We start from the raw sequence: 13,489 nt of genomic DNA, 5'->3' as shown, positions 1-13,489 counted from the left end.
CCTGCCTCAGCCTCCTGAGTAGCTGGGATTACAGGCACGCACCACCATGCCCAGCTAATTTTTTGTAGTTTTTTAGTAGAGACGGGGTTTCACCATGTTGACCAGGACGGTCTCGATCTCTTGACCTCGTGATCCACCCGCCTCGGCCTCCCAAAGTGCTGGGATTACAGGCTTGAGCCACCGCGCCCGGCGATAGTATTATCTCTTGCATCATCCTTTACTGAACAGATTTTTTTTTCTCCTCAAATTTATTGCTATCCTAAGAAAAATCCAGTACACAAAGAAACGCTAATTAAGAGGACCGAAGACCCTACTCTAGGTGGAGTTTCATGTCTTCGTAATTTTTTGATGCTTTCACATATAATCCAGGAAAAAGCTAACATCACTTTGCATTCTTCCTTCACAGGTACCATGTTTTAAGGAATTGTCAGTTGCTCGGAGATGACAGCAACCTGATTTTTAAAAAATTTCTTTGTATATTGTGCAGGAGTTCATGATCAAGTGTTGCCCACACAAAATTCTTCAACCAGAGTCATAGTACATGTAGATCTGGATTGCTTTTATGCACAAGTAGAAATGATCTCAAATCCAGAGCTAAAAGATAAACCTTTAGGTAACTGAACATTTATAATATTTGTATTGCATAATTATTAGATTAGCAACTCATGCACATTATATACAGATTTATTAACCTTATTAAAGGTTTTGGAAGCAGTTCTTAAGTGCTTTGTAGCTGGTCATTTGTGCTTCACTACCAACTGTTAATTTTATAAGCCTCATTTAGTAAGTGGTGAATCTGAGAATAGTATAGTCGACAATAAATGAAGAGAAAGAAAACATTTTACTTTTCTGTGCTGGTTAGTAGCTTAGTTTGCTTGGCAGATTTCTTTTTCTCAGTATTTGAAATTTTACAAGCATTGTTCTCAAAAACAACCTCTCACTACATTTTAATGGAAGTGTTCATCTGTCCTCCCCTTTCTGAAATTAACTCTTAAATTGTATAACATCTAACACACTGGTTGGATTTTGAACATAAACCTAAGTATTATAAAGACAGCAAACTTTCCATAAAAACATAAGCATCTTTTTAAATAAAAGCCAAACCAATTTTATATTGGATATTTACTTGATATACTGACTTGTTTTATCATTTTTATTCATATTTTAAATTGAGAGATTTTCATGCATTCAGGAAAGATTCATCTTTAAGTATAAACATAAAGAACAATTTTGGTTCACTTGTTGCTACCCTCTTGTGTTCAGTTTGGCTTAAAAAATCCCAAGCTAGCCTAGTTGATTTACCAAAGAACAAAGGGATGACTAGCTTTTGCTATGCTAAGGTGAGTCAAGGATCTTCAGACTTTCCTAAGAGTGCCAAGAAGTTAGAATCAAGGGACCTAAATTTTTCTCCTCAAAGCATTTCTAAATAGCAGCACTGTGATATAAGATGTTCTGTAGATAATGCTTAATAAAAAAAAGTGTAATTAAGTACAAATGAATGATTATTGTGAAATGAGGGATATGAATGCTCCACTTTTTGGGAGGAAAACTGAAGTATTTCATTTATACTCAACAAATACATGATGAACTCAGGCTAGTGATATACAGTGGTGAGGCCATATAATGTAATGCTCCATTTAAAGATTCCTTTTTTTGGTTAAGAAGTCGACCAATCTGATTTTTTAATGTGGTTCACTGAGGAATCTCAAATTATTATTACTTTTGGTTCCACGAATATATTTTTGGGCATTACCTGATATGTGAAAAAACTTTATGTAAAAATAATGTTTCTTGCCTTGTTTATGATACCAAAATTTTAGAAACAATGTCTAATAGTAGAGAAGTGGACATAACCTTTTTTTTTCTTCTACATGTTTACATTTTACATATTTTAGGTGAACATTACTCTTACAGTGGTAAACAAGTAGTCAATTTGTATAAAAAGAGCAGAGCAAATACTTTTGAGCCACCTTAAGTCACCAATAAACTAGAACTTTTTATGCAGTCTGTAAATAAATGATCATATTTAATTGTTTTTGATAGAAAAGTTCAATAAGTAGTACATAACTGTTAGATCCCTAAAAATTGCTGTAGCCTGTCACGTGTTGTATATGTTATATTTTATATTGCTTTATATTAGCAAGTTACTTGGAAGAGAAGTTGAGTTTTTCTAGCAGCAACCAGTATTTAATTGTACTCAATTATTTTCATCTCGGTTTTTTTTTGGTAAAACATGCCTTATTATATGGCAGTATAAATTAATCTGCTTTTATATTTTCTGGGAAAAAATCCTAGAGAGATTTGATTTGTATCTTATCACTGAAGATTCCATAGAATATGTTGATTTATGTTCATTTTTATTAAATTTGAGAAATGTAATACACAGATTGCCTTTTGTATGTGAATAACTGATCTTTTGTCTAACTTGTAATTTTGTGTTATTCAGTGTTTTGTTATTTAATAATAACTTACCTTCTTCAAGGAGACAGAACAACCAGAGATTAAAAATGGGTATGGAAAAATACCATATTGGTATATTATAATTCATAATTAGGAGGCAGCTTGAAAACCTAATGTTTCTGTAATATAGAAATTTGATTTATGGAGGCTGTGTTTTTCTTTTAATTGAGATAGGGCTGTTGGTTCTTATCAAAACTGATTGCCTTACAACTTAGACAAGTGTAATGTGGAATTAATAAATATTATCTTTAAATGTTTCTTCAGTTGTGCTTGGTTTTCTCATAAAATATTTTTTATAGGGGTTCAACAGAAATATTTGGTGGTTACCTGCAACTATGAAGCTAGGAAACTTGGAGTTAAGAAGCTTATGAATGTCAGAGTTGCAAAAGAAAAGTGTCCACAGCTGGTATTAGTTAATGGAGAAGACCTGACTCGCTACAGAGAAATGTCTTACAAGGTTACAGGTACAAATTATAGGCAATGTACTTTTAACATTAATTTTTATGTAGGATGCCCATTATGTGAATTTTTTAATGAATGTGAAATAACATAAGATGCTTTTTCCTAATAACTTCTTCTTTTGGGTCTCATCCACTTTAAAAATTATATAAAAGGATAACTATTCTACAAATACTATTTTTAAGATGTATAGTTGGAAGTAATTTTAACTCTGTTATGATTCATGTTTATATGTATAATGGGGAAAAATGGAAAACAAAGTTTAAAAGTGAGAAAATGGGAAACTGTACTGTAAAAGATGCCAGGTATTTAAAATTTTAAGTTTGAATGAATTATGAAGAAATAAATTGTTTTCTGATGCACTAATGAAAGTTGGAAAAGGTTTCTGTAACATTTGATCAGCATAAGTAAAAACTGATTTCTTATAAATGATTAATAAAAATAATGGATTTATTAATATTTTCGTAGATTTTATATGTATAATTAATATTACAGTGTAGCTAAACTCTCTCATGCTAGGTTTGGGTTTAAATCTTAGTGTTATAGTAAATTAGAGGAAAAATGAAAATGAGTGTGCACTGGCACATTGCAAATAAAGTAGGTTGGTGCAAAAGTAATTGCAGCTTTCACAGTTTTAATGGCAAAAAATGCAATTACTTAACATGTAGCATAAAAATCTATAATGATCAGCTTTGCAATGATTTGTCTTCATTTTTACTTTGTTTTTCTTTTATTATAGCAATTTTCAGATGATTGGATTAATGTCTATAATATACAAAGAGCTCTTAGAAATTAGGAAAAAGAAACCTAATTAAAAAGGACAAAGGATTTGAATACATAGTTGACAAGGAGAGCCTAATTCAGTGTCTAACAATTATAGGGAAAAAATGCTCCAATTTATTAGTGGCCAAGGAAATTTGAATTACTAAGATATTTTATATCCATCATACTTGCCAAAATTTAAAAGGAATGTGAGAAAAAGCATCAAGAACACTTACTGAGGTTAAATATGCATGTTCTTCAATCCAGTGATATCATTCCTGGGAGTTTACCAAATAGAAATAAAATCATAAGACTGGGTATTGTGGCTTATACCTGTAAACCCAGAACTTTTGGAGGCTGAGGTAGGAGGATTGCTTGAGCAGGAACTTGAGGCTGCAGTGAGCCATGATCGTGTCACTGCATTCCAGCCTGCCTGCGCATAACAGAGTGAGACTCTGTCTCTAAAAATAGAAAGCCACAAAAGACATATGTATAACAATGTTTATCCTAACATGGTTTATGATTGTTAAAAGTATGGAAGGAAAAATACCCATCAAGAGAAGTAGCCAAATAAACTAAGACATCTGTATGATGGATATTATATAGCCATGAAAAAGAATGCGTTGGTGCAATACTATTTGACTAATGGAGATAGGGCTTGTTGAGCTTGTTGAGTGAATAAAAGGCAAGATACAAAATCATGTATCATGTTTTTCCAAATGTGTAAAATGATGGCCTAAACGCCTCCTCTCATATATATGTGTATGTCTATATAGGAACAAGAAGAGAAACATGAGAGAGTATATTATAGGTTTTTAACATTGATTAACTTGTGGCGGGAAAGGCGTAGTGCTGAAATGGGAGGAATGAAGGGATAGCAGAGCACAAAAGACAAGATTATACTCCCAGATATCACTTATTTACATCACTAAAATTGTGTGTGTTTAACTATTAAAACTTTAGTCTTTAGAACTTTCCCTGTGGAGAAAATAAAAACTTAAGTTTTAGTGTACACAGAAGTGATTCTATAATACATACATTTCTGTATCTTGCCTCTGAGCTTATTGATCTTTCATATCATTCACAGAGATTTTCCTCACTCTTTTTAATGCCTGCACAGTATTTTACTGTATTTATTCCATGTTTATTTAACCAATTCTTCAGTGATATGAAGACAATATGTATGTCCAACTTTATGCCTGTTGTTGCTACCTAATTAATAATTGCACTTCCTTTCACTCAAAAAATGTCTTCTTTTGGATGATAAGTTATATGGTTTCCCTGCATAGTGATGGATTATTAGGCTGTTACCAGATTTTTGGTCTTAGACATTTTCTTGTAGAAATGTTGGCATATTTTTAAAGGGATTTCCATAAGGTAAGTTTCTAGAGGTGAATTGTTGGATCAAACATGATTTGCATTTAAATGTTTGGATACTGTTAATATGTTACATCTGAGGTTGCCCCAACATATTGCTGGTAAATATGAGAGTGTTAGATAAAAAGTCTTTGCCTGATAGAAGAGGATTGTTTTAATTTGCAGTTTTTCATGAGTAAGGTTGAGTATTTTTTCATATATTTTTGATCATTTATGTACTTTTTTCTGTTAACCTATTCACTTGCACCTGTTTTTTATTTGGGTTGTTCATCTTTTTCTAAGTACTAAGTACTTAGTACTTTTTTGTGTCACTTTTTTTGTGAAAAAAGTTTTTTTTTAAGTTATTTTGTCAATTTTTCCTTACAGTATTTTTCTGAGTTGAAGTGGGAACCTAGCCAATTAGTCCTTTACTGTATTTATCTCTGACCTGTTTATGATATATTACCTTATTATTTATTTCACATATTTATTGTACTGCATGTATACCTTTCTTCAAGGTAGTTTTTTTTCCCTCTAATTACAGACTCCTCTTTTGAGCCTTGTATAATTACATGTTTAATAATGTATCTTGTTTGTGAAGTTGATACCAAGAAAGAGGTTAACTTCAGGGTCAGAGGCTGGGCATGGTGGCTTATGTCTATAATCCCAACACTTTGGGAGGCTCTGGTGGGGGGATCATTTGAGGCCAGCCTGGGCAACATAACAGCAAAACCCTATCTCTACAAAATTAAAAGAAAGAAAGAAAGAAATTAGCTGAATGGTAGCATGTGCCTGTAGTCCCAGAGGTTGAGGTGGGAGGATTGCTTGGGCCCAGGAAGTTAAGGCTATAGTGAGCTGTGGTGTGCTACTCCACTCCAGCCTGGGCAACAGAGTGAGACCCTGTCTCATTAAAACTACAGCAACAGCAAAAACCTTCAGGATTGGGATAATTAGGGATTTGTCTTCTGACCTAAAATCAATCAATGTTTAGTGATCCACCAGCTTCATGCACGATTCTGTATTTAACTTGCTTTTCTATTTAGTACTTAAAACCTTACCCTTTATTTTTCTTATATAATATTCTTTTGATAAACTCTTTTGTTTTCTACATCTTATTTTGCATGGCAGGTATATGCTTTTGAAAATAAATTGCAGAAATTGATAAAGGAAATGCAAAACAGTCATTTTATATGATCAGACATACTGTCAGTCTGTCCTGAGAGGGGGTAATAGTTTTCTCTGGGTAAATCAGGAGATTTTTGGTGTTCACCATGTCACATTGTTATCTTTATTAGTTTCCCCTTATTGTCACTGTTGACATCAACAAAACAAAAAAGCACTTTTGGTATTTGTGAAAAACCGATCTGTGTGGAATGACATAGTCGTTTTATTTCTGAGCTTCAGATTATATGACTTTAAGGATCTATGCATTTTGTATACTAAGAGACTTGCATTTGTTTTCTCTTATCTAGCTGGTGTCGGCAGGTGTTTCAGAGTGAAGTAAAAAACTTTCTCAATGATTTTAAACTTATTAGTCTCAGTGTTAATATATGAAAATTGATAGTTCTTTTGAATTTATTTCGAATTTTGGTTCAGCTCAATATAGTAAACATTTGACTTAAGGACTAGATATTGTGCTAGATGCTGGGAATTTGAGTATCTGAAAGCTGTGGTTCATCTCTCTCTGTCCTAAGGAATATGCTTGGGAATGGCTAATAAAAATACCCTGTTATAGTATATTTTGAAAGTTGAGTGACTTTCTGTTTTATTTAGTAATAATTGGAACTTTTAAATGTTATTTTGTTTTGCCTCATTTAAACTTGGAAAAATATAGCTAAAATATACTGTTATAAGCAGCCTCTAGTTTATTCTTTGACACATTTCTTCAAGGTCATAAATTTACTATTAACATTGATATTTAATGTACTACAGATATAAAAATTAAAGGCCTAGAAGATTTAGCTAAATATGTTGCCATGAATAACTGCCCTAGGAATGTCATTTTTAGATGTTTTGAAAAATATTGCCTGAACTTAAGATGTGGTACAGAAAAAAGTCAGTTAACCGAGGGTTTTATTAAAGATATTATGGAACTATGAATGTATATAAAACCTTTAACAATAAGGTTAAACATTTTTAAGCACTAGTTAAATTTATCCTAGTTATAACTTTATTTACATCTGTGCTCCAATATTATTTCAATTTAGAATTACTGGAAGAATTTAGTCCAGTTGTTGAGAGACTTGGATTTGATGAAAATTTTGTGGATTTAACAGAAATGGTTGAGAAGAGACTACAGCAGCTGCAAAGTGACGAACTTTCTGCGGTGACTGTGTCGGGTCATGTATACAATAATCAGTGTGAGTGGGTTCTTATTCTACCTACTAACTAAAAGTACATGCATTTCTTAATGTTCAGTGAGTTTGCTGTGTGATTCCGAAAGATTCACGACTTTTGTTGGAGGTATAGTTACATTTAGTCTGTAATCCGTCTAGGACAGCTAAAATTAGGTGTTGCTATTCTATCATAAGTATTAAAATTTTGATGACGTGGCTCAATGCTCTGTGCACTTTTCATTTGCACAGAACATTGTTCCTGTTCATCTGCACAGAGTATTCATCTGCTCAGAGTTTTTATCTGACAGTGCATCTGCTCACATTTTAGAAAGCCATACCCAGCTGGGCATAGTAGTGCGCCCCTATAGTCCCAGCTACTTGGGAGACTGAGCTGAGAGGATTGCTTGAACCCAGGAGTTTGAGTCCAGCCTGGGAAATAGAGCAAGATCCCATCTCTTCTTTTTTTGTTTTTGAGACGGAGTTTTGCTCTTATTGCCCAGGCTGGAGTGCAATGGCACGATCTTGGCTCACCGCAACCTCCGTCTCCCAGGTTCAAGTGATTCTCCTGCCTCAGCCACCCGAGTAGCTGGGATTACAGGCATGCGCTACCATGCCCAGCTAATTTTGTATTTTTAGTAGAGATGGAGTTTCTCCTTGTTGGTCAGGCTGGTCTCAAACTTCCAACCTCAGGTGATGCACCCGTCTCGGCCTCCCAAGGTGCTGGGATTACAGGCGTGAGCCACCTTGCCCGGCTGATCCCATCTCTTAAAGAAACAAAAAGCCAAACCTCTTTAGGTCATTCTTAAGTTGCAAGAGTTGGCTTCTTAATATGCTTTTTGGAAAAAATTTTTGATTATCCTAAAGCATATCTAAGCAGAATTTTCAGGTAGGTTAGATGCCTTTGATATGTCTTTTACATGTTCATTTCAATTCCCCGGAGACACTGAGACCCTCCTGTTGCTCTCTGACTTCCCAAGTTAACACTTTTGGAATGTTGTCCAGGCCTGTCTGCTTGTGCTAGAATCTTCTCCAAGCTCCTATTTAATCCGTTCAAATAATCTTTGCCAACTATTAGCAAGAAAGCAGAATGGTTTATCTCCATGTATTAAGATATGAATGACTGATGGTATTTCCAGGGATATTTACATGCTAACTAAGCTTTCAGACATCTTAAGACTCTGCATGTGACTCCCTTATCATACCACATACAAGACAAGTTACTCCGCTTTTGTGTAAGATTTGTCTGACCCTTTTGCTGTTAAGCCTCCCCATGCATTTCCTCTTATCCTCTTTTTTTGAGAACTAAACATAAGTCTGCAGAATAGTTCTCCACAGAAGAAAAGCGGTAGAGCTACAGTTTCTGGAATACATGGAGCTTTTCATGTATCTTTTGTACTTGTGCTCATTTATAACTTACAAGGGCTAAGTAGCAAGAATATTTCAAATGTATTTCTACATAATTTTTAAAGCAAATTTAGATTTTATCGGTTAGAGCACATTATAGTTAGGTTTTATATCCCAAAAAGGAAATGTGCAATTATTGATTAATTCTTCCTCTTTCACACAGATTTTATTAAAATCTTTTTTAAACCTAAAGAAAAGTTGACAGAATTGTGCTACAAATACCCATTATGTCCTTTCTTGTAGATAAACCAGTTGTTATCATTTTGCCACATTTCCCTTATTCCCTATGGATTGCTTGCTTGGTTGATGAGCTATCTGAAAGCAAATTGCAGACATCCTGACATTTCATCTCTAAATACTTGTAGTATGAGTCTCTTTGAGGTTTGTATAGTTTCATGTAATTCCAACACTGTTTTACATCTAAAACAAATTTATTTTTATACAATTTTCTTACACTTTTCATAAAAAAGCTCTAAAACTATGTACAGGTTAGAGATTATTTTCAGCAGCATATACAGCTAGTATGTGGTTAGGATTTAGATGTTTAGAGCTATAATGTTAGCTTCTTGTTATATAATAATACTTTTATGCTTACTTACAGGTAAATGTGAGTAAACGTTTTACTCATGTCTGTAGGAATTTTTTTTTACGAGATGAGTGTTTATAATTTGTTAATTATTAAGAACTTCTAGTATACAGTCACTATCACAGGCCCTTGGAATTCGCTTATTGAATTTGTTTACAGTATTCCTGTGAAGCATGAAAGAGATTAGTCAAGTGGATCACAGGGTGGCAGTGGTCTCTTAGTCCATTGAGTGTTGCTTTAACAGAATACCTGAAATTGGGTAATTTATACAGAAAAAAAGGTTTATTTGGTTCATGATTCTCATGGCTGGATAAGTCAGAATTAGCCCTCTGCATCTGGTGAGGGCCTCAGGCTGTTTTCACTCATGGTGGAAGGCAAAGGGGAGCCAGTGTGTGCAGAGATCACGTGGTGAGAGAGGAAGGAAGGACTGGGGGAGGTGCCAGGCCCTTTTAACAACCAGCTGTCTCTGGAGCTACTACCGTGAGAAACTCACTCACCCCTGAGGGAGGGCATTAATCTGTTAATGAGGGATCCACCCCTGTGATCCCAATACCTCCCATTTGACCCCATCTCCAACATTGGGGATCAAATTACAACATGAGGTTTGGAGGGGACAAACGTCGCAGCCATACCAAGTGGTGGTGGTGGTGGTGGTGGTGGTGGTGGTTGGATATAGACTAAGCCCTCTACCTTTTAAAATTATTTTGTAAAGAAAAAAAGGTTTTTTCTTGTGACTTTTAATGACATTTGTTGTTTTTAAAGCTATAAATCTGCATGACATCTTGCACATCAGACTACTTGTTGGATCTCAGATTGCAGCAGAGATGCGGGAAGCCATGTATAATCGGTTGGGGCTCACTGGCTGTGCTGGAGTGGCTTCTAATAAACTGTTGGCAAAATTGGTTTCTGGTGTCTTTAAACCAAATCAACAAACAGTCTTATTACCTGAAAGTTGTCAACATCTTATTCGTAGTTTGAATCACATAAAGGAAATACCTGGTAAGACAAATATATTTGAAAAGTACATATGGGTTTTAATGTATTTCTTTAATTTTAAAAATTATAGATACAATGTAATTCTTAGATGGGGTGTATGTGAGTTTTGTGTGTGTGCACATGCGTGTGTGTGTGTGTGTGTGTGTGTGTGTACTTGGTTCCTGGAAAAAAACTAAAAGAATAGCAATATTTTCTGAAGCAAATTTGGATTAAGAAGTACATGAAAGTACTTTTCTTATTTTATCTACTTTTGTATGGTTAGAATATGATCATAAAAGTTATAGCCTAGAAACATATGGCCCTTTATTTCCAGTCTTTGGGTCATACTCTTATACTGTATGTTGCCTCTGGAGAGGGAAGTTGATCTTTTACTAACTCTTTTTTGGGATTACATATAAAATATTAAGGCTACAATGGACTTTCCAAAACATCTAGGCCAAGTTCCTCATTTTAAAGATGAGGAAACTGATTTCCTTAAGGAGTTCAGTGATCTATTTAGGTCATGGGGCAAGTTTGTATCTTTGAAGGTCAAATACCTAACTTTTTATAGACCATCAATAATGGCTATGTTAAACTACGTTTTTATGGTATTACTGGGGAATAAGATGTTATAAAAGAGTTCTGTGGAAGTGAATTTCTACTACAACTGAAACTTAGATGTCGTACTTCACATTCTCAACTGATACTTGTGTGTCCTTGCCTTCCTTAGTATAGTATAACTATAATTTGGAGTTTTTTGGATGACTTTGGTTCTGCATTCTGAAGAACAATGTCAGGTTGTAATAAATTGAGAACTGTGTACTAGTGCAAAACATTTTTACTTGGCTTAACTTTTGAGTTCTTGGGTCTGTTTATTTTTTTATTTTATTATTTTTTGTAAAACAGGCTTTCTGCTTTCTCACTTATTGCCAAATTGCTAACCTTCTTTTATTTCTGCTGTGAAAAATCTGTTACTCTACCTTAGTAATTCCCCCTACACAGCTGTCCCTTCCTGCTTACTGCTTTTGCTGTGCAAGAAAACCAGTTAATTGTAGAATTACTATTTTTAAATGAAAAGAATAAGGAGACACTAGATGGCCTGAGTATTTTCTCTTGTGAATAAAGTATGACTAAATTTTAGTGCAAGAACTTTGTGACATTTTTGCCAGCAAGATTGTTTGTTTGCTTTCTGGCTGATAGTTGTATTCTGGATGGTAAATATTGTTAGATGTGACTTATGGTTAAATGTGTGGTGGTATGTATAGCAATCAGTTAGGTTACCTAATATGTATACTTAATTAGATTGCTCTAGTGACAGCCTTTTTGTACATTAATAATCATGATTTCTGAATATTTCTGGAATATTACATAACAGGTTGTAAAAACTTTATTTTAGTAAGACAGCATTTATTGGCTGCCTCTATGTCCATTTTATTATACTGCATTTTGTGAGGACTTCAAAGAGATGCATATAATTCAGGAGACTTGCGTGGAAGAACAGCAACCTGGTTTGCAATGGAGTTTGATCTTTGCAAAATACAGTAGTCCCCCATTATCTGCAGTTTCACTTTTCACAATTTCTGTTACCTGCAGTCAACTGAGGTCTGAAAATACTAGAGGATATTTTGAGAGAGAGGCAGAGACCACATTCATATAACTTGTGTATAGTACATTGTCATAATTGTTCTATTTTATTATTAGTTATTGTTAGTCTCATACTGTGCCTAATTTATAACTTAAACTTTATCATAGGTGTATATGTAATGGCAAAAACAGTACTGTATATATTGGGTTCGATACTGTCCATGGTTTCAGGCGTCTGCTGAAGGTGGTAGAATGTATCCCCTGTGGATAAGGGGGGACTACTGTATAAATTATAGAACTTAAAGATATGATTGATGTATTTATAATATTTTAATTACCTTTGTTTTCAGGAGAAAAGCTACTTTAACATTGTATGCATTTCTTTTTATTTAGGTATTGGCTATAAAACTACCAAATGTCTTGAAGCTCTGGGTATCACTAGTGTACATGATCTCCAAACCTTTTCATCCAAAATTTTAGAAAAAGAATTAGGAATTTTAGTTGCTCAGCGTATCCTGAAACTCAGTTTTGGAGAGGATAACTCCCCTGTGATACCCTCAGGACCACCTCAGGTATATGATGATATTTATTTTAATTAAGTACTGTTTATCACATCATTTGATAGAAAAGAGTTCTAGTTTTAGTACCATGTTCTTATTATTCTAGTTTCCTTAGTATATGATCCTTTTCTTGTTAGAAGGCTGATTTATTATTAATAGATTAGATTAATAAATATTCTTAAATTGAATCTTAAGCATTGATATTTAGATATTTTGTTAGCTACTATGATTGAAGACAGTGCAACTTAATTTTAATAGCCTATAATGCATATATGAGGCAAATATTTTAATCTTTAAAAATCTTGTTTTCAGAGTAGTCCAATGATTTAGCAAATGGGAAAGGTGTAATCACCCAGTTAACATTGATTGATTTTTTTTGCTATGGGACAAGCACTCTACTGAGTGCTTTAAATACAGTAGTCCGTTTAACCTTCACAACAAACCATCAAGGTAGGTAGTACTGTTGTTTGTCCATTCTTTCTTATCCTCTTTCCTTCCTTCTGTTTTCTCCCTGTCTCTCTCTCAAGATGAGGATACTATATTTCAGAGAGGTTAAATAACTTGTCCAAGGATAAACTTAGATTCAAGTCCTAGGTAATTAAGAGTCTTGCCATAATTATACTTGCTTGGAGTTGGTACTGGAGCTTTAGAGTTTTCTTAACTTTGAATTATTTTATATTAACTATTAATATAGTAATATTTTACATTAACTTCTTAGTGAGTACAACAACTTGCAGGTAAAAAAGAGTTAATATATTGGCCGGGCGCGGTGGCCCATGCCTGTAATCCCAGCACTTTGGGAGGCCGAGGCGGGTGGATCACAAGATCAGGAGTTCGAGACCAGCCTGGCCAAAATGTTGAAACCTTGTCTCTACTAAAAATACAAAAATTAGCTGGGCACGGTGGCACATGCCTGTAATCCCAGCAACTCAGGAGGCTGAGGCAGGAGAATCACTTGAACCTGGGAGGCAGAGGTTTCAGTGAGCCGAGATCACGCCACTGCACTC

At 34.3% G+C, this 13,489-nt stretch overlaps 1 protein-coding gene across 4 annotated transcripts in view; it reads left to right on the top strand.

The window, feature by feature from the left end:
• The window catches only part of POLI (DNA polymerase iota), a 25,601-nt gene that overhangs the window by 2,022 nt on the left and 10,090 nt on the right, over positions 1-13,489 (top strand). For 2 of the 4 annotated variants that reach the window (XM_017501113.2, XM_037728717.1), the window contains exons 2-6: positions 488-613; positions 2,760-2,924; positions 7,245-7,397; positions 10,126-10,362; positions 12,316-12,494. In XM_017501113.2, coding sequence (XP_017356602.1) covers positions 488-613; positions 2,760-2,924; positions 7,245-7,397; positions 10,126-10,362; positions 12,316-12,494 — 860 coding nt within the window. Of the gene's footprint in view, positions 1-406; positions 614-2,759; positions 2,925-7,244; positions 7,398-10,125; positions 10,363-12,315; positions 12,495-13,489 lie in introns of all 4 variants that reach the window. The other 2 variants (XM_017501114.2, XM_017501115.2) reach the window with 2 other exon arrangements.

The sequence above is a fragment of the Cebus imitator genome, unplaced genomic scaffold, assembly GCF_001604975.1.
Source record: "Cebus imitator isolate Cc_AM_T3 unplaced genomic scaffold, Cebus_imitator-1.0 Scaffold278, whole genome shotgun sequence".
Taxonomy (NCBI): Eukaryota; Metazoa; Chordata; class Mammalia; order Primates; family Cebidae; genus Cebus; species Cebus imitator.
This window is presented reverse-complemented; position numbering and strand designations above follow the sequence as displayed.